This window comes from Moschus berezovskii, chromosome 6 (assembly GCF_049115385.1).
Source record: "Moschus berezovskii isolate FMDL1 chromosome 6, NW_MosBer_1.0, whole genome shotgun sequence".
NCBI lineage: Eukaryota > Metazoa > Chordata > Mammalia > Artiodactyla > Moschidae > Moschus > Moschus berezovskii.
The window spans coordinates 27,335,175-27,362,582 of NC_142465.1; the positions used below are offsets into that span (position 1 = coordinate 27,335,175).

Genomic DNA, 27,408 nt, shown 5'->3' on the forward strand with positions numbered 1-27,408 from the left:
TTTTGTATGTTGAAAATGTAATTTTAATAGATATTCTTTATCTTACATAGGAGCACAATAAAATACACCACATTCTGAAGAAACTCCAGAAGGTACGAGAATAAGAGTGGGGAAAATTCAGATGGGCTACAATATCCATTACCTTTAACTGCAAGAGACAAAGGTTCCAACCCACAGGTTAACATTTACATACTTATGACTGACTACATTAATGTCTTAAAATAACAAGACTTAGGAATTAGATATGGAAAGGTGGGAAAGAACAGCTTTGTGGGGGGGAAGAACTCTGTCAATGCAGATAATTGCTGATTATCAAATTAAAGAATAAAAGGAGCTCCCACAGCAAATATTCCAGGGATGACAGTAAGAATCATTAACTGAGGATCTGATGCCCTCCAAGGGAGAAACCTTTCTGATGACGCTTATGCAAGCTGACTGCTTGAGATATGCTCAGCAGGTCTGCAAGAAAGACTGATAACCCCAAATGATTACCAGATTGCTGTTTTCTAATAACAGTGGTCACACACGAAGTTTTGAGACAAGAACTAACAGCAAGGTCATAACCCAGATGCCAGACACAACTGTGGCACAAGTAAAAGTTCCAAACAAAGTCAGTCACTGGTGTGGCTGTGCTGTGACTCTCCTGAACAGTAATTTCCAAACACTGTGGCAAGACACTGATGACTGCCTAACTAATCAGACAATGTACACACGTTTATTTCAAATTTCTAGGAGGTTAAAAAAAAATGTCACATACTGATGTTTTAGGCATGCTCAGGGCCAGCTTATAAATACTTCATTCAGTGATATATCTTAACACAAATCTGCATCAGTGAAAAGAAATTGGCAAAATCTACCTATCGTCATTCAATTTGTCAGATGGTGAAGATCAAAATAGAATGTTCCATCAGTTTTAATTTTTAAATACGATTGTCACATTGGGAAAATGAAATAAACACAGTAAAAGAAACTGTACAAAGGCAAAGTAGAATAACAAAAAATATTTTACTAAAACATAAGATTTACAGAAGTTTCCAGACAAGCCATACAAAATGGTCACAAGCTTTTTCTTGAAGGAAAGATTCTATACTTGACAGCAAGGTCACAATGTTATTAGTGAGGGCTGTGATGTCTGTTTAATGTTCCCATTTTGGTTCGAACAATCAAGCTTGTCCATCTACAGCGTCTAAATAAAGTTAGACTTGGCTAGAGAGCATATTCTAAAGAACTGGTTAGCTGCTTTTAACCAATGCAATTAGATCACCATAAAAAGGGGGAAAGGAGTCCATAAAATTAAAATAAAACTACCTTCCCCCCCACCAAAAAAAAAAAATAATAATAATAAAATAAAGAATAACACCCACACCCCTGCAGCTAACCCTGACAACTACCTTCATTCACAGTGCTTTATACTTAAAACCATGATGGGGAAAATGAATAAAAGCAGAGCGGGGCCACTGCTTTTAAACGTTTCGCAACAATCCAGATGATACTTCTAGCCTCTGCTCATGCTTTACAACAGTGAATCAGGACAAGACAGATTTGCTAATGTGCATTTAATCACCAAAGGATTGAAGATGTCTGGGTTTTTATTCTGTAATGTTTCTAAGACTGTGTCCATTAAATGCAAACAAAAAAGGAAGAAGTCTTGGCAGAACAGGAGAAGTGATGCACACTTGACGATCGAATCGATTTAAATATTATTCATGGCATATAGCCTAGTCCATGCTCTAGCTGTGGACAAAAACAAACATGTGATTATTACTTAAGTTCAATATGTTCCTTTCCAAACTCTATACAAAGTAAACAAACAGAATTAAGTTAATTATGAAAACAGCATGCTATAATTTCTTAAATTCATGTAACTTTCTATAATCTAGGTCAGGGCAGAAAGACTGTCTATACATCTAATTACCAAAACACTACAATGGAATTCAAAAGTTCTACAAAATTCTAAAAGATGAAAAGTCTCCTTCCTTTCTCATATGATGCTCCTCATTAATTGTTAAAATTTGTAGCAAGCAGCTTATTGCTTTCAAACTCCCTAACTATAAATGGACACATAGTTTAATTTAATCAAACAGATTGCAAAAACAGCTCAAGGAAGTTTAAAGGTCTAGCACTATCTTTACATATTGCTAAATGAATAGCAGGCACTCAGACATTTGTTAAATCGTGTGTAGTTTATACAACAGTCCAAGATCTCCCAACTACTGCTCCTCTTTAAATCTGGGAGTCATGCAGTGGACCACAAGATGGAGTCTGAAAATCTTTTGTTAAGAGGTTATTCACATACTATAAGAGCTATCTGATCTTCTCCTTTTAACGAATCTTTTCTTTTTCTGGTTAAGACTAAAAGTTTTTGAAAAGGTGATACATAGGAATTCCCTGGCAGTTCAGTGGTTAGGACTTGACACTTTCACTGCCATAGCCTGGGTTCGATCTCTGAATTGGGACCTAAGACCCCTCAAGCAGAGCAAGACACAACTCAAAAAAAAAACAAACCAAAATTGTGGTACAGGTTGTTTTTTAAGGAGGAAGTGGTGTGAAGGAGAATGAATATTAAATACCTGTTTCTATGGCTTGGGCTTCATTGGTCTTCCATTGCTCCGCTACATCATTTGCTAATGGATCATCTGGATTGGGAGCACTTAACAAAGCCTGGATCGATAGCAGAACTGTGCGGATCTGCAGCGCTGGGGACCACTTATCTACAAAGGCAACAGGCCCAGGATGACCATGCATGAAAACAACAGCCCCAGAACTGCTGCGTTTCCCTCCCATACTTCTGTGGTCTTCATATAAGGTAAGATTATAATACTCAGATTCTCAAAACGGAATGTTTAAGAGAAAAAAGCAAAAAATCTTAACAGCATATGATGATAAAGATAACACTTACCTTTCAAAATATCTAAACATATTCTTCCCAACTTGTCTACATTAGGATGATAAATTTTGGTCATGAAACGTACTTTAGGGGCTGCCATTGGGTATTCTTCTGGAAGGAATAGTTCAAGTTTAAAAGTCCCTCCCTCAAAGGGGGAATCCTGAGGGCCGGCAATGACCACATGAAAATAACGGGCGTTGCTCTCATCTGGTTCTGCTTTAATGCCGGGAACTGGTTCTGCCAGCAAACGCTGGGTTTCCTACAACAGAAAAACAGAACACATTTGTGAAACAAATACCATTTTGCTAAACACCTAAATAAAAATTAGAGAAATTTATTTCTTGGAATTGGATATAAAAGAACCTCTCCAATCTCTCAAAGGGTTTCTATTTACCTTATAAAATGTAAATTTCAAAGAAAATAACATAAATCATCATAAGCAGCTGGAAGCAACCACCAGCAAATACTGATGACATCATGTACAACTGCAGCTACAAATGTCTACAAATATGTGGAGAATAAAATTAGACTAATGAAATTGATCTCATACTCATGGGAAAGAAAAGGGAAAAAAAAGAAAATAACAATAGGATTACTACATAGGTAAGGTAACCTGCTCTGTTTAAACTTAACCAAAACCAAGCTGTTTAAAAAGCAAAACTAATTTTAAAGTCACTGAAAATCTCCCCTCTGAAAAATCTAATGGAACAAAGGAAGTACAAGTGCCGAGGCACTTAAACAGGGCTGGAGGTTGGCGAGTCTCCAAGCTGATTAGTCTCTAAAATAAAAAATGAACCAACCTACTGCTCCCCCAACAGTATCACTAGTTCTCTTTCCATCCTTCTCCCTCTAATTAACTGAACATTCTTGCTCCTGTCAACCCCAGTTTCTCCATCCACATCTTCACTTCTGAATGACAACTCTGTTCCGTATTACAGGAGAAAACAGAAACCCCTCCTGAAGGTCTCCCTGCAGCACCTGCACATCAACCTGCATCTGTGGGCCAAGAGCTCTGCACCTTTTCTTCTGTTACTAAGGGTGAAAGGACTGTCACTCTGGCGAAGACCACCCTCTTTAGATCTTATCTCCTCGCCTCCTCAAGGACATTGTTCTAGCAGCGCCTTCCTCTCTTGAAATACAGTTTCCCCTCTACTGGATTTTCCCCAAACTGTACAAACCTACTGTAATTTCTCAAAAAAAGAAAAGAGGGGGAAGGAAAGGACCCTGGCTTGACTTGACGCCCCCCACCCTCGTCCCCGGCCCCCACTGCTGCCCCAGTGCTTTACTCCTCTCTGAAAGTCATCTAAAGTTGGCTGCACGTCTCCAACCTTCCTCCTCTGCTCTGGTCTTGAACACAACTCTCGAAGCAGGCTTTAGCTGCCAGCTTGCTTGTTGTGGTCATCACTGATTCCCACATGGTTAAATCAAATGGCGAACGTTTAATCTTCATCTTAACTGACTTAAAAAGCACCATCTTACCCAGCTGGTTTGTGCTCTCCCTGCAAGGCTTTATCCAGCTTCCCGCAGTCACTCTCTCCTGGCTTTCTTCCTAGATGCACAGTATCAACCTCATGCCAACACTACACTACAGAAGGGCACCAGAGCTCTGTCAGAGGTCTTCTACTCTGCCTACACACTTCCACAGTGATCTCATCTAGTCTGATGAATTTAAATAATCAATCCACTCCATATAGGCTGAAGCCTCCCAAAATGCGTATCTGCAGAGATTTCTCCTGGAATCATGCTCCTATTCATAACCCTGTGCTCGACACCTACTCTTCAACCTCTAGTTAACCATCCCAAACTTTAGCATGACCTTCCCCACCCTTAACCTGCTCCTCCTCAGAGCATTCCTTGAGTCAATCAGAAATCCATCCTTCCAACTGATCCAATTCTTCCCTCTTGCCTCACACCCATCCAATCTGATCAGCAAATCTTGTTGCTTAAACTTCAGAATCTACCCATGACTGGACACTGCTATACTTCTGATCATCACTCCATTGCTAGATTTCTGATCCAATCCACCACCATCTTTTATCCAGCAGGCTGCAACAGCCAACTAACTTATTCTGCCTGCTTCTACCTAGTCTGTATTCCACAGACCTTTTAAAAGTCAAAATCCTTACAACCTCCCCACCCAAAAGAATACATTTATTCCACCTACCTCTTAGACATCTTCAGCTATGCTTCCCAACCCTCACCGCCCTCCTCATCTACTTTGTTAAAGCAAGACTAGCTGCTTTGTGTTTCTTCAACCTGCCATGCATATGCCTCCCTCAGGGGCTTTGCATTCTTTTTCCCCTAAATGGAATGGCAAACCACTTCAGTATTCTTGCATTGAGAACCCCATGAACAGAATGAAAAGGCAAAAAGATAGGAGGACACTGAAAGATGAACTCCCCAGGTCAGTAGGTGCCCAATATGGTTCTGGAGATCAGTGGAGAAGTAACTCCAGAGAGAATGAAGGGATGCAGCCAAGGCAAAAACAACACCCAGTTATGGATGTGACTGGTGATAGAAGCAAAGTCTGATGCTTAAAGATCAATACTGCATAGGAACCTGGAATGTTAGGTCCATGAATCAAGGCAAATTGGAAGTGGTCAAACAGGAGATGGCAAGAGTGAACGTCGACATTCTAGAAATCAGCGAACTAAAACAGACTGGAATGGGTGAATTTAACTCAGATGACAATTATATCTATTACTGTGGGCAAGAATCCCTTAGAAGAAATGGAGTAGCCATTATAGTCAACAGAAGAGTCTGAAATGCAGTACTTAGATGCAATCTCAAAAACAACAGAATGATCTCTGTTTGTTTCCAAGGCAAACTATTCAGTATAACGGTAATCCAAGTCTACGCAGTGACCAGTAATGCTGAAGAAGCTGAAGTTGAATGGTTCTATGAAGACCTACAAGACTTTCTAGAACTAACACCCAAAAGATGTCCTTTTCATTATAGGGAACTGGAATGAAAAAGTAGGAAGTCAAGAAACACCTGGAGTAACAGGCAATTTGGCTTAGAGTACAGAATGAAGCAGGGCAAAGGCTAATAGAGTTTTGCCAAGAGAAAGCACTGGTCATAGCAAACACCCTCTTCCAACAACACAAGAGAAAACTCTACACATGGACATCACCAGATGGTCAACACCAAAATCAGACTGATTATATACTTTGCAGCCAAATATGGAGAAGTTCTATACAGGCAGCAAAAACAAGACCAGGAGCTAGCTGACTGTGGCTCAGATCATAAACTCCTTATTGCCAAATTCAGACTTAAACTGAAGAAAGTAGGGAAAACCACTAGACCATTCAGGTATGACCTAAATCAAATCCCTTATGATTATACAGTGGAAGTGAGAAATAGATTTAACGGACTAGATCTGATAGAGTGCCTGATGAACTATGGATGGAGGTTCGTGACACTGTACAGGAGACAGGGATCAAGACCATCCCCATGGAAAAGAAATGCAAAAAAGCAAAATGGCTGTCTGAGGAGGCCTTACATATATACCTGTGAAAAGAAGAGAAGTGAAAAGCAAAGGAGAAAAGGAAAGATATACCCATTTGAATGCAGAGTTTCAAAGACTAGCAAGGAAAGATAAGAAAGCCTTCCTCAGTGATCAGGGCAAAAAATAGAGGAAAACAATAGAATGTGAAAGACTAGAGATCTCCTCAAGAAAATCAGAGATACCAAGGGAATACTTCATGCAAAGATGGGCAGAATAAAGGACAGAAATGGTATGGACCTAACAGAAGCAGAAGATATTAAGAGGTGACAAGAATACACAGAAGAACTATACAAAAAAGATCTTCACAACCCAGATAATCACAATGAACTCACCTAGAGCCAGACATCCTGGAATGTGAAGTCAAGTAGGCCTTAGGAAGCATCACTACGAACAAAGCTAGTGGAGGTGATGGAATTTCAATTGAGCTATTTCAAATCCTAAAAGATGATGCTGTGCAAGTACTGCACTCAATATGCCAGCAAATTTGGAAAACTCAGCAGTGGTCACAGGACTGGAAAAGGTCAGTTTTCATTCCAATCCCAAGGAAAGGCAATGCCAAAGAATGCTCAAACTATCGCACAATTGCACGCATCTCACACACTAGTAAAGTAATGCTCAAAGTTCTCCAAGCCAGGGTTCAGCAATATGTGAACCATGAAATTCCAGATGTTCAAGCTGGTTTTAGAAAAGGCAGAGGAACCAGAGATCAATTGCCAACATCCACTGGATCATCGAAAAAGCAAGAGAGTTCCAGAAAAACATCAATTTCTGCTTTATTGACTATGCCAAAGCCTTTGACTGTGTGGATCATCACAAACTGTGGAAAATTCTGAAAGAGATGGGCATACCAGACCACCTGACCTGCCTCTTGAGAAATCTGTATGCAGGTCAGGAAGCAACAGTTAGAACTGGACAGGGAACAACAGACTGGTTCCAAATAGGAAAAGGAGTATGTCAAGGCTGTATATTGTCACCCTGCTTATTTAATTTATATGCAGAGTACATCATGAGAAATGCTGGGCTGGAGGAAGCACAAGCTGGAATCAGGATTGCCGGGAGAAATATCAATAACCTCAGATATGCAGATGACACCACCCTTATGGCAGAAAGCGAAGAAGAACTAAAAAGCCTCTTGATGAAAGTGAAAGAGGAGAGTGAAAAAGTTGGCTTAAAGCTCAATCAACATTCAGAAAACAATGGCATCTGGTCCTATCACTTCATGGCAAATAGATGGGCAACAATGGAAACAGTGACAGACACTATTTTGGGGGGTTCCAAAATCACTGCAGATGGTGACCGCAGCCATAAAATTAAAAGACGCTTACTCCCTGGAAGAAAAGTTATGACCAACCTAGACAACATATTAAAAAGCAGAGACACTACTTTACGAACAAAGGTCCATCTAGTCAAAGCTATGGTTTTTCCAGTAGTCATGTATGAATGTGAGATTTGGACTATAAAGAAAGCTGAGCGCCGAAGAATTGATGCTTTAAACTGTGATGTTGGAGAAGACTCTTGAGAGTCCCTTGGACTGCAAGAAGATCCAACCAGTCTATCCTAAAGGAAATCAGTCCTGAATATTCATTGGAAGGATTGATGTTGAAGCTGAAACTCCAATACTTTGGCCACCTGACGGGGAGAACTGACTCATTGTAAAAGACCCTGATGCTGAGAAAGATTGAAGGTGGGAGGGGAAGGGGACGACAGAGGATGAGATGGATGGATGGCATTTCCGACTCAATGGACATGACTTTCGGTAAACTCCAGGAGTTGATGATAGACAGGGAGGCCTGGTGTGCTGCAGCCCATGGAGTTGCAGAGTCAGAGACGACTGAGCAACTGAACTGAACTCCACTAAGTGTCTGTAGAGTTCTCCCTCAGATCCCAAGATCTCCATTCAAATGTGCTTTTTCAGTGAAGCCTCCATAATTGAATCTGCAAACCCCTTTCCATACTAAACCCACACCCTCCCTCTAGCCCTGCTCCTTCTCACCCCCTACATAGTTTATCTCTAGGGCTCTCACTTATTTTGTTCGGAAGGGGGGATCTGTGTTTGTTGCATTTACTGCTGAATCCTCAGCATTTGGAACAGTGAGCAGTACTACAGATGTTCCATAAACACTTGCTGAATCATGAATCTATTTAATGATACAAAGAATGAGGAATAAACTATTAGAAATTCCATCTTTAACATTAAAGCGGTTTTTATTCAAAGACGGTTACACACAGCACAAGAAAAAGAATCCACTCAGGGGCAAGGAGAAATAATCTATATTTTATAAATATTTACTCAGAAAAATGTTAATATTCAATACACAAACTGACAATAGTACGTACAGTTTCATGTTAGTTCATTATTGACCAGAGGATTTTTGCAGAAACTAACACCTGTGACTGGCGATTTTTCTCTTGGCTGGCCAAAAATTAATTATTTTACTAACACTATGCAGGTTATTACATTCAATAGTTACAACTGACACAGCTGAAAAGTCTTATAATTTTCATGAAATTTCTTCAGTTCACTCTTCGATATAAGCAAAGGAGCTCACTCCAGCAATGTGAGTTTCATTTTCACTTTTTGTATCAGAATCAATCACTAAGATTTTCTTTTTGTTGGTCTAATATTCATATCGTCTTAATCAGAACTATATTCTGAAGAATGATCATCTTCTGAGACATTAGTATACATGTCGCTTGGCTGACATGAGAAACATCTGAATAAAATTCACTAGAAAATTCTTCACTCAAAATTTTGTGATGCATCATTTTTGAAGATTTTATGTTTATAAAATATACACAAGGTTGGAACAAAAACCTAACAGAATAAAATGTGAATGATAACGACCAGAAGTTGTATAATGAACTCCTGATCAAGTTTAAGCTCTAACAACTTCCCATGGTAATGTTAATTGTATCACTCTGTAAAAACATATTGATGTATCTCCAGTCAATTATTCATTAGGCAATGGCAAGCCACTCCAGTACTCTTGCCTGGAAAATCCCATGGACGGAGGAGCCTGGTAGGCTGCAGTCCATGGGGTCGCTACAAGTCAGACATGACTGAGCGACTTCACTTTCACTTTTCACTTTCATACATTGGAGAAGGAAATGGCAACCCACTCCAGTGTTCTTGCCTGGAGAATCCCAGGGATGGGGGAGCCTGGTGGGCTGCCGTCTATGGGGTCACACAGAGTCGGACACGACTGAAGTGACTTAGCAGCAGCAGCAGTACATTTTCAGGGCTTTCCTGGTGGCTCAGTGGTAAAGAATCTGCCTGCCAATGAAGGAGATACAGAGTTCAGTCCCTGGGTTGGGAAGATCCTTGGAGAAGGGAATGGCTTCAGTAGCCTTGCCTGCAGAATCCCATGGACAGAAGAGCCTGGCCAGCTACAATCCAGGGGTCGCAGAAAGTCAGACACGATTGAGCAACTGAGCGCACAATACATTTGCAACATTTTGAATATGTATGTGTAGTCAAAAACACTTAGAACACTGCGTTATTTAAACTGCTAGATACGAAAAACAATGAATGAGAATACTATACTGCTTTCACTTAACAAAAATTACACACCTTACACTACTTCATTCTACAGCCTGCAATACACATACTAGAAAAGATTTCTCTGTCAGTACAGTTATATACTGAAATAGTCATAAGATTCAGGAATAAAATCAAATTCCTTTCCAAAATGTGTTAAACTCATAGCCATTTAGAGTAATGCAACTCAAGATTAGCTTGCTTGATTTTAATCATGCCAATGCCAGGGCAAATAAAAAACAAATGCTATAAACTACTTTCAGCAAAATATTCTTTAGATTCAAACAAAGTAAAACATTTTTGGAGCATTAAAAATCTCAAGAAGCAATAAAGAAGCCTCCCATCTTAGGAAGTCTTCCAAAATGTAACTAGAACAGGAGTCTGCTCTTCACTTTTACGAGAAAAAGTAAAGATATTAGGATGAATATTTGGCATAAAGGAATGAGAAAAGTGGATGGTAAAATTCCTTGAATCTTGACTCCTCACCTCCATCTGCCTTTTGTTTTATCCCAATTCTTCATATTTTTAGAACGTCATCAAGAGAGAGATTGGGGGAAAAATGCTGGGGTCCAAGAGTCCCAAAACACCACTCCCTGGTTACACAAAATAGTAGCAGCTCTATTCAAAGCTATAAAAAGCTGCCAGAAAAGCCTCCAAGATCACATCTCAAAATAGGTTCAAACTCACTCAGTACAATTGTCACAGGCAGATGGAGCATTCACTTCCTCAACTTCAGTTCACCATCAAAACCAGACACTCCTTCTTAAGAACATATATATTAAATGTATCATGTGACCTGATCATGTAACAGATTTAATCGGAATACATTCTAGAATAAGCTCTTGGGTATGCAAAACTTTTTGAAATAGTTTTTATGTGTTCTCAAGTTCTAATGGATTTTGATATAATGAATACACATGCATAATTATTTGACTACACAGCACTGATTTCCCAAACCCACAGCATAAATTACAGAGGAAAAGAAGAATAAAACCCAAACCAAATGGAACAACTCTCCCCCACAGAAACTGTTGATTTTTTTTTCCCTAAAAAGGCAAAAACTGGGTAGGAACTAAAATCCTTCGTGCTACTACTCACACACTTGAGACACATCCTAGTTTTATACTATCCTTTGCAGAAAGACAGTGAAGTATTCTTCAAGTCTTAGAAATAACAGGTTCAAATTATTACTGCCTCACTTAACTACATTTCTGAAGAAGAAATTTACACTATTCTGAGCTTCAGCTTCCTCAGCTATATAGTTAACATTACCTCTTATGTAGAATTGCTATGAGATAACATTGTAAAAGGACTTGACAAATGAAGTCACATAAGAAGGCCAGTCCATACTAACCAATTCAAAAATAATAAAGGGTAAGAACAAAGCACAGAAACAAGTCTCAAGATTTATTAAATAACAATATTCATTTTTAAAGAAAACAGAGTAACTTTAAGTTGCATTTTGTGATCCCATCTGTTTAAAAGCAATCCTGGGACTGAATCTCAACTATAACTCAGGTTAGGCCACGCAAAATAGAAAGCAATGTAGACTATGTTTAGAAAACTGGTTGCTAAAAAATAAAAAGGGAAGTACATAAAAGCAGAATATGAATTTAAGTGGCAACAAGATTAGGTCTCAAGGAAAACATCTCATTTTACCGAAGGCATACAGCACTTCACGCTACAAATACTTTCAAAGAAATTAACATCAAATTGATCTGATTATCAATAGCTCTATTGGGACTCAAAGAGCTAATCCCAAAGTTACAGCACTGTAAATAATAACACTAAACTCCATTAATTAGGGCTTCTCCTGTTTTTAGATTCAATAATAATGTGTGTACACTTCCCTGGTGGCTCAGCTGGAAAAGAATCTGCCTGCAATGCGGGAAACCTGGGTTCGATCCCTGGATTGGGAAGATTCCCTGGAGAAAGTAATAGCTACCCACTCCAGTACTCTGACCTGGAGAATTCCATGGACAGAGGAGCCTGGCAGGCTACAGTCCATGGGGTTGCAGAGCTGTACACAACCGAGCAACTTTCACTTCACTATGAAATAGTATAAGGTTTCACACGTTCTATGGCAATGAATTATGTACGGTAAAATTTTAGATAACAGTGTTTTTAGAAAGAGTGATAATCCGCGTGTGTGAAAAGTTGCCCCATTTATTAACCATTTATATATACACCTCCTAATGGCTCAGACGGTAAAGAATCTGCCTGCAATGCGGGAGATCCGGGGTTCAATCCCTGAGTTGGGAAGATCCCCTGGAGAAGGGAATGGCTACCCACTCCAGTATTCTTGCCTGGAGAACCCAATGGACAGAAGAGCCTGGCGGGCTACAGTCCATGGGGTTGCAAAGAGTCCGACACAACTGAGAGACTAACACACTTTGCATATAAACCCCCAACATGTTATACCTACAGCAATTAGATTTTCCCTATTTAGAATATTCTCTGAAACACAAAACTGCAATTGTGAATCTTCTAACTCATCTAAGATCTGAGTATACTAAATAACTCATCAATTTCTTATCATAAGTCATAAAATGAGAAATGCCTCAATGATGCCTACTCTCTCTACTGCAACCTGTCACTATATCTTTAAGTGACTCTAAAATATTAACAGGGAATTCTTTTGGAAGATTATCAATAAAGCAAAGATCAATTTTTCATTATAAACACAACTGTAAATTACTTGAGGGCATTTGCAAGTTTATCCTTGACATTTAAGTGGGCATTTAAAAAACATAACCAACATTTTTGAGTATTAAGCCCCTAACATCTTATCCATGAGCCCTATGATTTTTACCACATGATTTTGCTTACTAACACAATAAATTTTAGAAACACATATGTCTCATTATAGAAGTAACCATATGTATTCTAGCTGCCTTAGGAACAAAACTAAAGTTGTGCTCCACTTGCTCACTGTATTACTTCCGTACGAATCATAATGCCAGGCAGAGGTATACCACGATAAAAATGTGTCAGGGAATGCTTTTCTCCACAGCAGTGCTGCTGACAAGAACTATACTGTGAGCCACATGTGCCATCACAAATTTCCTAGTAGCCACATTAAAGAGTAATGTGGTAAAAAGAAAAAGATAATTTTAATGTTTTATTTAACCCAATATATTCAAAATAGCATTTCAACATACAACCAATGTAAAACTTACTGACATAGTTTATAATCTTTTTCATAACTTAGTCATCAAAATCCAGTGTATGATTTATACTTACAGCACATATCAATTTGAACTAGCCACCTTTCAACTACAATCTGCACATGAAGCTAGTAGCTACCATGTAGGACAGTGAAACAGAAGACAATCCTGTTATATATAATAATTTTATTTACACATCATAAAGAATAACTTACTCTATCTCATATAATGAGTAAAATTTGGTAGAGAAACTTTAAAGGATCCCTGTGTGTGCTCAGTCGGCCAGTTGTGTCCGACTCTTTATGACCTCATGGACTGTAGCCCACCAGGATCCTCTGTCCATGGGGATTTTCCAAGCAAGAACACTGGAGTGGGTTCCCATACCCTCCTCCAGGGGATCTTCCCAACCCAGGGATCGAACCCAGGTCTCCCACATTGCAGGTGGAGTCTTTACTGTCTGAGCCACTAGCGAAGCCCTATTTTCCCCTCAGAAAATTCTTCACAAACAAGTAATGTCAGGGTAATTCCTTGGTGATGCAGTGGTTAACACTGGGTGCTTTTACTCCAAAGGGCAGAGGTTCAATGCCTGGTCAGGGAACTAGGATCCCACAAGCCAGAGGGCACAGACAAAAAAAAAAAAAAGAAAAGAGTAAAGTCACAACATCTGAATCACTAGAGACAGGAATGTGTGTTACTGTTTATTACAGTCATAAGACTGTTATTTCAAAATGATGACTTATAGCAATTAAAAAACACTGCATGGAGAAAAACTGATTCAAATTCATGATGAAACAGGTTAATCAGTGAGAAATAATTTTAATTTTTATGGCTCACACTACCCCCTAGTGGATATAAGACGTAATCTACTTTCAATTCCTTTTCCTTGATAAATGAAAAATCTGATGATCATAAAAATTAATCATGTTATCCTAACTCACCGTTTTTTAAAAACAGCTTATTCTAAACTTAGATGAGAATGATGATTCTCAAGGCACACCCTCCTCTTCCTCCTTTTTCTCCCTTTTTCTACTCCCACATACTTATTTTTAGGTGGTATATTCAGAAAAGGAAAAATGGAGGTAACTGTTTCAAAGGCTCTGGATACTAAGGACTAAATCTTAGATTTTAGACCAAGGTATCACACTTTATTGAAAAACTTTATTTCCCGTCAGACTGCTAAATAACTGTAAGAACCTACTCCTACATTCTACTTGGACTAATACCCAAGAGATAGGATGGGATGAGCTGCACAAGAAATCTGTTTTAATTTTTCTCCTCTACCCAAGACCAGATTGATACTGTGGTGTTAAGTTCAGTGAAAAGAAATGGAGACTTAGGAGCCAAAGAAGGACTTTTCAAAGGCTTAGTATATCTGATCAACTTATTCCTCAGGTCTGAATTAGTCTGGAAGCATCTCCCCTGTACTCCCAGTTTCCTGTGCATTAATTACCTCCACTCCTCTTATTATAACTAGTACAATAATTTGGTTAATTTGTTGGACCCTACACTATTTGTAGATGGGCATTCCAGCTAGCAAATGGTAGTTTTAAGTGCTAAATACAGGTTTCTTCCAGGAATAAAAGCAAGCACACTCAGGTTCCACACAGAGCTGATGAGAAGGATTACCATACCTGCTGTTAGTAACTTCCACCCCAAGAACAGCATGTACGATTTATTCTAATCACTGACAGTGGACAAAAATCTGAAAATTCTTACTAACAAACTGTGCAGCCGACAAGGAAAACTGTGAGGCTGAATTCCTTGATTTCCTTGTCTACTATCCCCCAGCTCTTCTGCCCCACTGAACACATGAGGATCTGCTGCAGTCTGTTTCTTATACTCCCCCATCACCAGTCAGTAAATTCCATCAAGTCAGGGACTCTATGCAATCATCAAGCAAAGTTCCCTGATTCACAGAGAATATAAAAGTTCAAGTAATAAAAACAAACTAGATCAAATACTGATGTTTGAAATGTATCATTAACTCATTTAATCCTCAGACCCACTCTACACATGAGGAAAATGATGAACTAAGAGTGACCACTTACAGGGACTTCCCTGGTGGTCCAGTGGCTAAAAGAGATCCCCAAGTAGGGGTCCTGGGGTTCATTCTCTGCTCAGATCACATATCTGTTCGATCATGCACACAGCAACAGAGATTTCCCTCTCTGCAACTAAGACCTGGAACAGCCAAAATAAAATTAAAAAAGAAAAAGAGTGACCATTACAGTATAACAACAGTAAATCTCAAATGCTGCCAGGACAACAAAATAGCACAGAAGTTAAGAAAAGGCTTCACAGTCATGTAGAAATATTTCATGAAAAAGGTAAATTAAACCATGTCACCTTTATTTTTCTCTTGGGACTGTCAACTGAAAAAGTGTATCAGTTCAGTTCAGTTCAGTCGCTCAGTCGTGTCCGACTCTTAGCGACCCCATGAACCACAACACGAAAGGCCTCCCTGTCCATCACCAACTCCCGGAGTTCACTCAAACTCATGTCCATCAAGTCGGTGATGCCATCCAGCCACCTCATTCTCTGTCGTCCCCGTCTCCTCCTACCCCCAATCGCTCCCAGCATCAGAGTCTTTTCCAGTGAGTCAACTCGTCGCATGAGGTGACCAAAGTATTGGAGTTTCAGCTTTAGCATAAGTCCCTCCAATGAACACCCAGGATTGATCTCCTCCAGAATGGACTGGTTGGATCTCCTTGCAGGACAAGGGACTCTCAAGAGTCTTCTCCAACACCACAGTTCAAAAGCATCAACTCTTCGGCGATCAGCTTTCTTCACAGTCCAACTCTCACATCCATACATGACCATGGGAAAAACCATAGCCTTGACTAGACGGACCTTGGTTGGCAAAGTAATGTCTCTGCTCTTTAATATGCTATCTAGGCTGGTCATAACTTTCCTTCCAAGGAGTAAGCGTCTTTTAATTTCATGGCTGCAATCAGCATCTGCAGTGATTGTGGAGCCCAAAAAAATAAAGTCTGACACTGTTTCCACTGTTTCCCCATCTATTTCCCAAGAAGTGACAGGACAAGATGCCATGATCTTTGTTTTCTGAATGTTGAGCTTCAAGCCAACCTTTTCACTCTCCTCTTTCACTTTCATCAAGAGGCCTTTGAGTTCCTCTTCACTTTCTGCCATAGGGTGGTATCATCTGCATATCTGAAGTTATTGATATTTCTCCCAGCAATCTTGATTCCAGCTTGTGCTTCTTCCAGCCCAGCGTGCCTCATGATGTACTCTGCATAGAAGTTAAATAAGCAGGGTGACAATATACAACCTTGACATACTCCTTTTCCTATTTGGAACCAGTCTGTTGTTCCATGTCCAGTTCTAACTGTTGCTTCCTGACCTGCATACAGGTTTCTCAAGAGACAGGTCAGGTGGTCTGGGATTCCCATCTCTTTCAGAATTTTCCACAGTTTATTGTGATCCACACAGTCAAAGGTCTTGGCATAGTCAATGAAACAGAAATAGATGGTTTTTTGGAACTCTTGCTTTCTCCATAATCCAGTGGATGCTGGCAATTTGATCTCTGGTGCCTCTGCCTTTTCTAAAACCTGCTTGAATATCTGGAAGTTCACGATTCACATATTTGCTGAAGCCTAGCTTGGAGAATTTTGAGCATGACTTTACTAGCGTATGAGATGAGTGCAATTGTGCGGGAGTTCGAGCATTCTTTGGCATTACCTTTCTTTGGGATTGGAATGAAGATAGTCTTATTAAAATGAAGAAGGTAGAAAAAAATCTGCAATATTTGATTTAAAAATTGGCATATATCATTTTGGCTTCCCTGATAGCTCAGTTGGTAAAGAATCCGCCTGCAAGGCAGGAGAGCCCAGTTCAATTCCTAGGTTGGGAAGATCTGCTGGAAAAGAGATAGGCTACCCACTCCAGTATTCTTGGACTTCCCTGGTGACTCAGCTGGTAAAGAATCCTCCTGCAATATGGGAGACTGGGTTCGATCCCTGGGTTGGGAAGATCCCCTGGAGAAGGGAAAGGCATACATAATTTTGACCTCAAACTATCTGTTATATGGGTAAGCCATTTTAGCTCTCATATTGCACAAATCATTGTGCTCTGAAATGTTCTTGTGACTCTGAAATACAAACTTACTAACAAATATATTTTCTTATTTTGCTTATAGTATTACTGTATCAACTAACTCTGAGTAAGAGTGTCCATTGCCCCCTCACACCCCAGGAATTTATTTCAACATGAGTATAAAGCATACACTGTTCTTGACTTAAAATTTCGTAAAGTATACATAAAAGTCAGTCTTTTAAAGATGCATTTTAGAATGGGAATGTCAAGGTCTTGGAGTAGGTACAGGTTTGAGTTAGAGACACTATATGAACAACAGGACTAGATCAGGGCATATTTTTTCTTGGCTATTTCTATATTTACACTTTAAATGTTTTCTGGAAACTCTCATCTCCATCCTTTTTTTCCCCTTCATTTTTTCCATAAGATTTGTAAATGTTGACATCACAGTTAAAGACAGTATCAAGTTAAAGACAGTATCAACTACTCCTTCATATAACACTCATGAAATTCTTGGTGGTAAAAATATCCTTTGAATACCCAGCACTGTAATTAGACATGAGTAGATTCATAGAAGCTATTTCTCCATTTCTCCTGATTTCTTATTTGATGGATGCCGTAAAACTTCATGGCCTGAACTGACAGTAGCACAAAAAATAAAAATAAGCCTTTAATGATTTGAATAACATAACTGTCTTAATTAATTCTGTCTTTGGAATGGTATCTTAGAACTCCGAATGAAGGGAGGACTGAATAACAGTAAAACTTCATCACTGGGATTGCTATTTTGCCAAGGTGGTTAAGGCACTGTTAATAAACTTATGTTAAAAAAAAAAAAAACTTGCATATTTAAGATTCTGTGAGGGGACGTGTAAGGATGTCTTCTGAATTCATCCTGAACAGAAATAAGGAAAATTTCTGAATGCCTGTTCCTGTATGGTGAACTAATTATGAGTGATGCTACACGAGCAAAAACCAGTGAACTTGTAACATTTTTAAAAATTCAGCTAAGTTAAAAATGATCTAGACTATGGGTTTCTTTCTTCAAGCTTTAACTCACTGTTTGAAGTTGGAAATTCATTTTAAGGCCCATATGTTTAAGTTTAGCCATTTATCTATAAATTGGTCCACTATTAAGCAATGATAAAAATTCCCCATTTGTTCATACCTTCCCCTCCTCCTCCTTACTGCAATGTTCAGATTGAGAGCTTGAGAAGAATACAAAAATTTGAAGTAACTGTTATAGTAAAAAAAAAATTATCTATGGTCACACATAGGACTGCCTGGCATCATAAGGCAAAAGGAGATTCACAGAAGACATTCGTCATTCCTTTAGCCGACAGCAATGTCTTTCCTTTACCCAACAGCTAGAACACCCATATATTTGGAGATTGCACTCCCCAACCTTCATAGATCCTCACCTCCCTCAACAGAAGCTTTAGTCTTATTTCCTAACTCTCTTGCAACCCAGCATGTGAGACCAAGTCTCATTCAAAACCTGTGCTTCAAAAACTAAGATACGAAATAAGGATCCCTTCTGGAATGAACAGCAGGAGTTACCCACAGATAGCCAAGTGTAGCATTAGCAATCACACTGCAGTGTGTGATGCATGCAATGTCCACAGTGAAGTCAGTCATGTGAGTATGAGCCTTGTTCCTAGCTGCCTCTCTCTTTGGCGCTCCTGAAGACCGTGTTAGATATATCATAACTCAGTAAATACTACTGCGGATTAAAACAGCCAAAGCTGGCTTCCACTGCTTGCTAAAAATAATATCTGTATTAGAAAAGAAAGTGAAGGTTAGGAGCTAATGCCCTGGGGGGAATGAAGAGGTTAAGCAGCAGCTATCTATTTTCAATTAAAGGCGGTCAGAGGAGGAGAGCACTGAAGCTGGCTAATCTCTATCAAAGAACTTCTACCAAGTTTAAGAGCCTTTAAGTGAAGTGAAGTGAAAGTCACTCAGTCGTGTCCGACTCTTTGTGACCCCATAGACTATACAGTCCATGGAATTCTCTAGGCCAGAATACTGGAGTCGGTAGCCTTTCCCTTTTCCAGGGGATCTTCCCAACCCAGGGATCGAACCCAGGTCTCCCACATTGCAGGCAGATTCTTTACCAGCTGAGCCACCAGGGAAGCCCAAGAGCCTTTAAAGAGGGAGCTAACTTCAACTAGGCAGGGAAGGGGAAAATACTTTAGAGCTAAGAATCTGAATTTAATTCCAGTTCAAATTGTATACAACCATACAAATTCATTTACCTCCTCCACCTACTAAAACATGGTCCCTTAGGCATTTCAAAGGTTCTCTCTAGCACTAAACTCGGCTGAACATTTTATTATTGGAATGGGTTAAATCTTACTGCTGTATGCTTCCTTCTACTGGAAGTTCCCTTCTGTAATACTCTTTTAAGCTTGCAATCACTGTTCAATACTCAATATTTCATCTTTCCTGTCGAGAAAAGGGGTATTATGCATATAGTATTATATCCCCAGCATCTATGCCAATGCTTAAATATATAAATAAGGAAGAAATTTGTTGCTTATGGTACCTGCTTTCCCCCAAGATTATCTCACTTGCTCATTAAAAGAAAAAAAAAAAAGAAGAAATCTACTTAAAATTGCCATACTCCTAATAACCAAAATCTGGTTAATATTCCAGCACATATTTGTTCTGATAAAGGCAAAAGTCCTTAGAAACGGTTTAATACATTTACACTTTTTCATTTATTATGTCACTGCATGGTGCTTTCCTGGTTGCTTTATAGATAATCAGTGCTCTTTGCAAACCAAATGACATAAACAGGCACTTCTGGCTGGCCTACCAGCTAGCAGCTAAACCTCTACAAATACTATACATCACCCATTCAATCCTTTCCCTTGATTGCTAGTTACTTCGGGTTTCAAACATGGCAATCACAGGAAAATTCAAGTGCTAAAAGCTTGAGGATTCTACTAATAGGAAAGGCCTCTGTTGATACCAACAGACAAGAAGACAGATGGAGGCAGAGCAGCTGAAATTTTCAGTGAGGCAAACAAAAACAAGTTACAGTTGCTCCAGATTTGCCCTCTCAATCCAACTGTCTCACTGACACAGTTTTGTCTGAAATCCAAACCATCAGAAAGGAAAAATTAAGTTTTTTTCACACTGTGCATGTATCTGTATGATAAATGAGGAAACAATCAGATATTAAGAGTTCTGCCTCCTCTGAATAAGCATCCTTTAACAAGTTGTGCCACACTGCACAACTCCAAGAATGTGCCACTCAGTCTGCATGAGTGGCACCCCGTGAAGTTATCCAGCTCAAGATCCTAAATACTTTGAGTTAAAGAATAAAACTTCAGTTTAGCATCTGTAAAAATAGTTCAGTACTGTCTAACACAGGCAAAATTAACTCTTCTTCTCTCTCTATATATATATATATAAAATTCTAATAAAATTAAAATATATGATTATCCCAAACATCCCATTTTCCTACCAACTGTTGACAAATGAACATTTGTTCTACTTTAAAAATCTATGCCCAACTTCAGAGAGCTATGTTTAATATCATCTATTTTGTTGAACATGAAATGACAATCATAGCTTTCCCACACAAAAGATGTTCATTCTTTTTAGACTTACAGAGAGGCAGTATCTTGGCAAAATCAGAAAACAGTAATCTGCAATATTAAATAAGGCTCAGAATTACATTAGGCTCTGTTTTCTGCACTCTAACCCTCCCCACCACCCTAGACCAAGATTAGTATATTGAAGCAGATAAAGAAGCAGAGAGGTCAAGTGAGGATGTCCAAGCCAGTATCTGGCAGGGTGAGAGATCAAGCGCAGAGCCTGGCCCCAGACTCTATACTACCACACGTCTTCACAAAGACAAAATCCTTTTGCTCCTGAGAATTAGGAAGTAGATCTAAGCCATAAAACATTATTCTGCCCACAAAGCAGCATTCCTACCATTTTGAAAGTTAATTGTCATGTAACAGGTAAGCAACTGACTAAATGCTACTTAATATTGCTGCAAAGCAGGGGTGCGCATCCTACAGAAGGGCATACCTTACACCCTTTGCCACCCTACTGTCAGTCTCCAAACTACACCAGTTCCTACAGGTCAAGGCCCAGGTTTATAGGCTTCCCAGGTGAAGCTAGTGGTAAAGAACCTGCCTGCCAATGCAGGAGACACAGGAGACGCAGGTTCAATCCCTACGTCGGTAAGATTCCCTGGAGGAGGGCATGGCAGCCCACTCCAGTATTCTTGCCTGGAGAATCCCTTGGACAGAGAAGCCCGGTCGGCTACGGTCCATGGGGTCACAAAAAGTCGGACATGACTGAAGCGACTGAGCATGCATGCACTAAGGTTTACAGTCCCAAGGCTGGGCACCACAGTGTCTCATATTCCAAATGAATGAACAGATCTAACTTTCAAAAATAGTAGGCTCAAGGCTTTAACGAGCCAGACAGTGGCTGTACAGGGCTGGAGTACGCAGAAAAAAAAGACTGCTTAAAACTTCAAACCCGACCTTTACACACTATCTCAAACTTCTGCTGAAAAGTTCTGGCCTCGATACCTTCTGTACAGGTTGTGCACTTAAAAGGACCAAACACTAAGCACCGGAAGCAGCAGGCTTAAGTTTCTCTTGTCCCTTTAGCAACCATGAGGCTCCAATAGTTATGTTCCTCAACTTTAGTAATAATAATTTGCTCAATACTAACTGGCTGACATATTAAAGATTCCTTCCTCTACCTCGAGATTTTTGGCAGAATTTGAAATAAAACTGCTCAAGAAACCAACATGAAGTTACAGATTATCAATTTGGTTTTAAGTTAAATAATCTTAAGAGATCCAACTGGAATATAACTCAGTACATATCATTTTTTTTATTCTGTGATTTCAGATGGTTATTTTGTCCTGTGCTATTTAGCCAGAGGAGAAAATGACCACAACAACTCAGATTTCAATATAACTGAAATAGGCACAAATTTACACACTAAGGCAGCAGTATTATTTGACAGAGCACCTGTGTACAGTATACTGGGTCAAATTCATCCACTTCATCCAGACAGCCTGAGTCTCTAAGACAATGCGATCACACATTTAAAGAATGAGGGCCTGCTGGCAACGGGAGCTAATACATTATGTAGAAATACATCTGAACCAAAAAAAATGTTACAAAATCATAAAATAACTGATTTAAATTGTCCAAGTAAACAAGGACTTCTTTGAGAAAAGGAATTCGCTGACTGGGACACAGAGGTCGTAGATACTTTTCAAGGAGTATCCCTTTGCTGAATTTTGTAACATGTGCAAGTACTACTTATCAAAAACAAGAAAACTAAACAAAATCACCTAAAGAAACTGAATGTGCATTTTTAATAACCCTATTTTCAAAGTAATAATGTCTCATCAAGACAATCCTTAATTAAACTTCAGAACAAAGATTAAATCACAGCAAAGCCTATGGGGGAAAAGATGCTGTAAATCTAATAGTGTAAAAAAATATTCCTTCTATATAAACTGAAAACACACTTCAAAACAGTATGATCTTTTAATTAAGTGTTCTGCTGGGTGATGGAATGTTCTAAATCTTAACTTAGGTGGTGGTTTCATAGCTGTACACATTTGTCAAAACTCAATCTATACACTTAAAATGAGTGCATGTAACTGTATGCAAATTTAAAGTTGATTTAAAAGAAAAAAGTATAGTATGTGTCATGAGCTTACTGAGGGAAGGAAACGGGTCTTAATTTAGGGAAACAGGGTCCTTTATTCTAAGCCTGAATGAGTAATTGCTAGGATTTGGGGGCAGGAGCGACACAATTTGACCAGACACGAGAGAATCTAAGCAGTGGAGCAATGCAAGAGAAATGAGAAAAGAGGGGAAAACCAAGAGCCAACAAGGTGGGCACACCATTTGCTGCTAAACTCCCAACTCAATAAACATCACTAAACATGAAAATGCTCGCAACTAAAAGACCTTGTCTGGGTTATAGCATGTAACGATGCCAGAACCACATACACAAAAGGAAACCTCAAACCTTAAACTACTAAGAAATGGCCAAACTTGGGGCAGGACATTGAACTTTCAGAGCCTAAAGAACTGGATAGCTAGATGCATTTAGTTAGAACTCTAAGGTGCAGGAATTGACAACTGGATTAATCCTTAAAATTGACCTGGATGTTCACATTCTATACAGTTTCATTTAATCCTAAGAAATGTGCACAGAAACTTATCAAGTGGCAGAACACAGACCAAAAGGCCGCTCTATAGTCAAGAGCCCTTTTCACACATCACAGTTAAGACTCTGGAATCCTCAGCATCCAGCAGAGCTTCACACCTCTGCATTCACGTTAGGTGAATAAACATGTCTCTTAATTTGCTCTGGTAGTATACGAAGCAGTGTCCTTAAGGCTGATGAAGGGTCATCAAGGACAGGCAACCTTGTCTCCCTTGGCATACTCTCTCTCTCTAATCCCCACTTGAAGGCATGCAGTTCTGTCTTTCCTGATAATTGAGGGCTGATTAAACAAAGTGGGGGATTTAATGATATGGAACAAAGGCATTTCTCTACAGTACATAATGCTTTAAAAAAAAAAAAAAAAGACAATCAAAAGAAATACACATACATTTTAAAAACCTGTATAAATTCCTAACTCTGTAGGACTCAAGTCAAGCCAAATATTGCCACATCTCAGGGGATTCCTGCTCTTCCCTATCAAGGGCTGGACCAGAAAGTCAGACAGTTTCTGTCTTTAAAACCTCTACACTGGGAAATTTATATCTGTGCCAGATTAAATATCTTTCAACTGAAATAAATTCTATACTTATGATTCTGGGGTTGGGACTTTGCAAACCATATTTTTGCTCTTCCAGGGGCTCGCTGTTAACACAGGTGGGTGCTAAAGCTGCAGGAAAGGACTTGCCTCTTCCAGGCTTCTAGTCCACCTGAAGAGCCTCGAAGCGTCACCCAATATCCCAGCAGCACATTCATCTATCTGCAGTTTACTCCACACATTAAGAACCAGTTTGGGGTTTTATTTTGTGGAAATATGAAACATTTATTTTAGATATCAGACAAGAACAGAGCTAAGTAATCTAATTTTACTGCAGCATTATAAAAACCATCCCTTCACCACAGTGTAAGATTTAAATGCATGTGCACGAGGACACGTGACATAAAATGTAACAAGACGGCTGCTGCCCTGCCAAGCATTTCCAGTCCCTTCCCAGGTCCTACTGCAATACTGGTGGTCCCAAGAGTTACAGAAGCAAATCATTTAAGATAGTAACAACAAAGCAATTAAAAAGACTAATCAAAATGCCACAGTAAGGCCAACTCAAACATTATCTATTTAAATGTTGTATTAGCCTCCCACTAACAAATCTTTATTTCACTCAAACTTGGAACAATAAATCTTCCATACTGATGTATCTTCCTTGCCTAATTAATTCAAAGGAAAAAAATCAAAATGATTAGCAAAGGAAAATGTAGGGGTTAATACACCTTTTAAATTTTAAATATTTTTAAGGTTTAAAAATTGCTTCAAGTTTTTAATTTCTAGTCGGAAAACATTATCTGAATGAATACCCTAATGGCAAACCGCTGTAAAATGTTTTCAGCTGCATTTGGGGCAAAGGGGAAGGGATTATCTTCAAAGCACCCCAGCTTTCTTCATGAGAAGGTCAGAGGTACACTGGTTTTTATTACTGCAACATCCATTAAGTGATCTAAGTTACTTTTCCTCCAGCAGGGGCTTTATGTCAGAAGGGCATTATGCTTGACCTCCAAATTTGGCTGACAATTTACTGATGAGATTCATAACCTTTGGGTTGCTCTGATATTTTGACATATTTGCCGGGTTCTGGGTCACATCCTGGAAGGTCACCACAACTTCTGGATCCTGGCTGCAAGGACCTTTGGATCTCTAAGAATTTCATTGAGCCTAGGCTTTCCCAGCATTCCAGGCATGCCCCCTCCCATTCCAGGCATTTCTCCAGGAAAATTACCAGGCATTCCCCCAGGAAAGCCACCTGGAAAACAGCCATACTGAGAACTTGATTGTCGTCTGGCTTCTTCCTCCCTCTGGGCTCTCTCATGTTCTTCCCGAGCCTTCTTAACTCTTTCTACTCTTTCTTTGATCTTGGGCTCTTCACGTTTTCGCTCATACTTTCTCCGATGTTCTGCAATTTTCTGGGCCCTTGGTTGAACTTTCTTCAGCACTGCACTAGCATCTTCATCATAATCCAGCTTACAGGCAAGGGCAAGATCACGGGCAGCTTCTTCCCAATAGCCCAGAAGTCTGTGTGCTTTCCCCTCCCACTTGTATGGCTGAGCTGAATCAGGATTTATTTCAATAGCTGTCACAGTCTCAGATGGCAGCATTTGACCTCTGTAATTTGATGAAGACGTTGGCTCTCTTGGCATACAGAATTGCCAAACGAGGATTTAGCCTGATGGCATCTGTGAACAAGTCAATGGTTTCTGCAGTTCACCATCATTTAGGGCATCAATGGCAGCCACTTTTTTATCATTTGCCTGATCCAGCATCTCAGTTATGTCTACATTTTCATCTCTCATTACTTGAGAGACATCAGCTTCCGGTTCAATCACCTTCATTGTCAATATCTAGATCCCTTTCCTCACTTGATGGGTTTGTCTTTTTGTTTTCCTCCGCCTTCTTAGTATCTTTTTTCTTCCTTGGCATTTTCTTCCGATTTAGTTTTATGAGCAGCAAGCAGGTAGTATTTTGCCCCCCATGCTCTCCACCTACTTTCTCAGGATGCGCATTTTCTCAGTGTGCAGACGCTCAGGTCCTGCTTACACATTTTCACGAAAGCTCGAAGCTCGCTCACTTTGCGCAGGTCCATGGTCTAGAGGCGGCTGGCGCCGCGAAGGCTGCGGCCCGATTCCAGGCCCGGGCACTACTTCACCGTGACCACGTAAAGCTGCCGTGAGGCAGAACAGACTAGAACCTCCCCGGGCGCTGACTCCGCCTGCCCAACAATTTCATGACCCCGGGTCCTTCGCCTGTTCATTCCTACTCCCTCTACCACTGCCCTGCGCACTGCTTAGAAACGTCTAGAAATGTGGCTGTTCCTGCTGCTGCCTGCCTCTCCATACACGCATTCTTATATTAACTCAGAACCGGTGCTCTAGAGGGACCATCCTCCTATCCGGTGCTTTCAAGGAGGCAGGAGCTGTTAGCCTCTGCAGGGAGTCTTTTAGAATAGAATATTCTCTTGAGTGTGGCCATTAAATAGAACACGATCCCTGACATCCGGGCGAGAGAACCAGTCTGACTGTCAGAGCATCCCCTTGGAACACCCATCAGAGGGCTAGACTCTCTTCAGAGTTCTGGATCCCAGCTGGGGGTCCTTCTCTCAGTGGCTAAATTTTAGTAACTTCAACTTCTTTGTTTTTGACCCCAGACTTAGGAGAATGACAAGGAGTTTATAACTAAAAGGTGTGATGATGATGATGATGATGATAGTAAATAAGTCATGTCCAACTCTTGCGACTCCATGGACTACAGCCCACCGGGCTCCTCTGTCCATGGAATTCTCCAGGCAAGAACACTGGAGTGGCTTGTCATTCCCTTCTCCAACTAAAAGGTGTATCAGAGCTAAAAACAGAAAATATACCTTTAATTTGCTCTAGCACAGTGTGTGCTTCCTATAGCTGCTTCATCCACAGTACCTTGAAGGTCTCTTTTCATCCGTTAGTCACCCAAGTAATAACCTGACATGTGTGACAGCTCGCAGGTGTTCACAGGACTGCCAGAGGAATGGATTAGCCCAGCCTGCATACTGCCTAGTACCGCTCCACCCCTCTGACCCTCCACACTCAGCGAGACACAAAGGACAGCTAAGCAGCAGGAGGGCAGCTGTGCCAGTTAAGGAAATGCCAAGTCTAAAGCTGCCCACACAAGCACCTCAGTCCCCAGGTGTCTGGGAGCCCTTCCACTTGACACTGGTGGAAGTCACAGTGCCCATATCCAATAAGTAGAAAACAATCAAACTCAGGATTCAAAGGTAATTTATTGGTATCAAAGTGAGTTTCACAGCAGTCAGGACCCACCCTTCCTCACCTTTCAAAGCAGAGGACCTCAGCTAGACGCTCTTTAGAAAACAATCTGATAATACACTCAAAGTAAGCCACACCCAAGTGTGAATGACCCAAACAGAATTTCACAATCATGAGAGAACTCCCAATGACTATACAACCAGCTTCTCCCCAGCCAGGTAACCTCCAGTACCCTGATGAAAGA

At 40.0% G+C, this 27,408-nt stretch overlaps 1 protein-coding gene and 1 pseudogene across 1 annotated transcript in view; both read right to left on the reverse strand.

Moving 5' to 3' along the window:
* UBE2N (ubiquitin conjugating enzyme E2 N) overlaps window positions 1-27,408 on the reverse strand; it is a 42,002-nt gene continuing 14,594 nt past the window's right edge. The window contains exons 2-4 of the mRNA XM_055394059.2: window positions 2,900-3,146; window positions 2,571-2,711; window positions 1-1,734 (exon numbers count right to left, since the gene is read on the reverse strand). Of these exons, the coding sequence (XP_055250034.1) occupies window positions 1,694-1,734; window positions 2,571-2,711; window positions 2,900-3,146 (429 nt within the window). The 3' untranslated portion in view covers window positions 1-1,693. The remainder of the gene's footprint in view (window positions 1,735-2,570; window positions 2,712-2,899; window positions 3,147-27,408) is intronic.
* On the reverse strand, window positions 4,167-27,215 carry LOC129535587 (hsc70-interacting protein pseudogene; annotated as a pseudogene).